The sequence below is a fragment of the Myzus persicae genome, unplaced genomic scaffold (genome assembly GCF_001856785.1).
Source record: "Myzus persicae strain clone G006 unplaced genomic scaffold, MPER_G0061.0, whole genome shotgun sequence".
NCBI lineage: Eukaryota > Metazoa > Arthropoda > Insecta > Hemiptera > Aphididae > Myzus > Myzus persicae.
The window spans coordinates 1-2,304 of record NW_019102651.1 but is presented as its reverse complement, the minus strand read 5'-3'; the positions used below and the strand labels follow the sequence as shown (position 1 = coordinate 2,304).

The 2,304-nt window shown below is 31.7% G+C and overlaps 1 protein-coding gene across 1 annotated transcript; it reads left to right on the top strand.

Moving 5' to 3' along the window:
- Positions 1-892: 892 nt before the first annotated feature.
- On the top strand, positions 893-1,958 carry LOC111032866 (uncharacterized protein K02A2.6-like; the record flags this gene model as incomplete). Its single annotated transcript, XM_022313329.1, has 1 exon — positions 893-1,958. A coding segment is annotated over exon 1 (1,066 nt), but the record flags the coding sequence as incomplete, so codon positions are not given.
- Positions 1,959-2,304: the final 346 nt, after the last annotated feature.

Below are 2,304 nucleotides of genomic sequence, written 5' to 3'. Positions count from 1 at the left end.
CTACGCTTGAAGAAATAAGGCCTGCACTTGCTAATAAAAAATTCTATAGCTTGTTAGACTTAAAAGATGGTTTTTATCATTGCGAGTTGGATGAGGTCTCTAGTAATATATGCACTTTTAGCAGTCCCTTTGGCTCATATAAGTTTAAACGATTACCATTTGGTTTGTCTGTGGCTCCTGAAATATTCCAAAAATTAATGGTGAAATACTTTGGGGAAATCGCAGGTGTTCAGATTTACTTTGATTATATATTGATTTGTTCTGATAGTAAGTCTGAGCATGATTTGATATTGAAAAAAGTAACAGAAAATGCCCGTAAGTTTAATGTTAAATTCAATGCTAAAAAATTTCAATACTGTGTTGGTGAGGTCAAATTTTTAGGATTCATATTCAATGAGTTCGGTGTTACTCCTGATCCTGATAGAATTAGGGTAATTCAGGAATTGAATGAACCTAAAAATAAAAAAGAACTTCAGTCATTTCTTGGTATGATTAATTACCTAAGATCATTTTTACCAAACTTGTCTGAAATTGTCACCCCATTTAGGGAATTATTAAAAAAAAATGCTCTGTGGAATTGGAATAAACAGTGTCAATTGACTTTTATCAAACTTAAAGAATTTCTTTGTAAAATACCTACATTAAAAAATTTTGATAGCAAATGTGGATTGGAAATTCAGTGTGATGCATCCGAGAAAGCGATAGGTTGTTGTATTTCACAGATGAAAAGCCCTATACATTTTGCGTCAAGATGTTTGAGTGAAACAGAGGTTGCTATGCTCAGATAGAAAAGGAAATGTTGGCAATATCATTTGCCTGTACAAAGTTCCACTCATTAATTTATGGTCAAAAAATTAAAATTTATACTGACCACCAACCTCTTGTGTCCATTATGAAGAAAGATATTCATAAAATTCCGAACAACCGTTTAAAAAGACTTAGACTTAAGCTTTTAATCTACGAAATAGAGTTGCAATACTTACCAGGTCGTTATATGTACATTGCTGACCTTTTAAGCAGAAATTTTATTAAAAGGAGTAATATTGGTGAGGAAAGTCTAACTGATGTCATTCATACAGTGGGTGATTTTGAGTTAGCATATAAAAATTCAAAAGAACAGGAGTTTATACAGAAAACCCAAGATGATGAGGTACTTGGAAAGGTACTTGTTTATTGTAAATCTGGGTGGCCTAGGACAATTAGTGAAGATGGTGAACTCAAACATTATTCAAAGTTAAAAAATGAAATTATAAGTAGCGAGGGATTATTATATTATCAATCTAGGCTTTTAATTCCAAAAACATTAAGAAAATACATAATACATAAATTGCATGAAACCCACCTAGGGATCACAAAAACTAAGGCCAGAGCTAGACAATTATTCTATTTCCCTGGTATATATACACAAATTGAAAACTATATACTTTCTTGTGCTGTGTGTTTAAAATTTATTAGGTCGAAAATTAAAAAACCAATGCTATTTCACACAATTCCATATATTCCGTTTTATAAAATCGCAATTGATATAGCAGAGTTTGGGGGAAAGAGCTATTTAGTCATTGTTGACTATTATTCAAGATGGATCGAAATATTAAATTTATTTAATAAAACAAGTGACGCAGTTATAGAAGTCCTTAAGCAATTGTTTGGTAGATTAGGTATTCCTAGACAACTAGTTGCTGACAATATGCCATTTGGTAGTTTTAAGTTCAGGGAATTCTCAAACAAATGGAATTTCCAAATTATAACATCAAGCCCACATTATGCTCAGAGCAATGGTCTAGCTGAACGAGGGGTTGGTATCGCTAAAGACATGTTAAAAAAAAGTCACCATACGGGTATGGATATTGATTTTTATCTATTGGCATACAGAAATACTCCTATCTCGGGGTTACAATATAGTCCGGCTCAACTACTACAAAGCAGAGAATTGAGGAGCACGATGCTAGTTGATAAAAGTAAATTCAAACCCAAAGTAGTGTCGTGTCATGATAAAATATTACAAAATAAGGAAAAACAAAAATATTTCTATGATAGGGCAGCAAAGAAAGGAGTTGAAACATTTGTTGAGGGACAATTGGTCTATGTACAGGATAAAATTAATAAAATATGGAGTGAGGGTAAAATTATATAAAAATTAAAGGAGCCAAGAAGTTATAAAATAAAAACAAAAAGTGGAAATACAGTGAGAAGAAATGCACAGTGGTTAAAAAAGAGAACACAAGATGGGTATAATGATTTTGGAGAAAATAATAAAAATGATACTGAAACTGTGAATATTGAGACTGAAAATGAAAATAATGA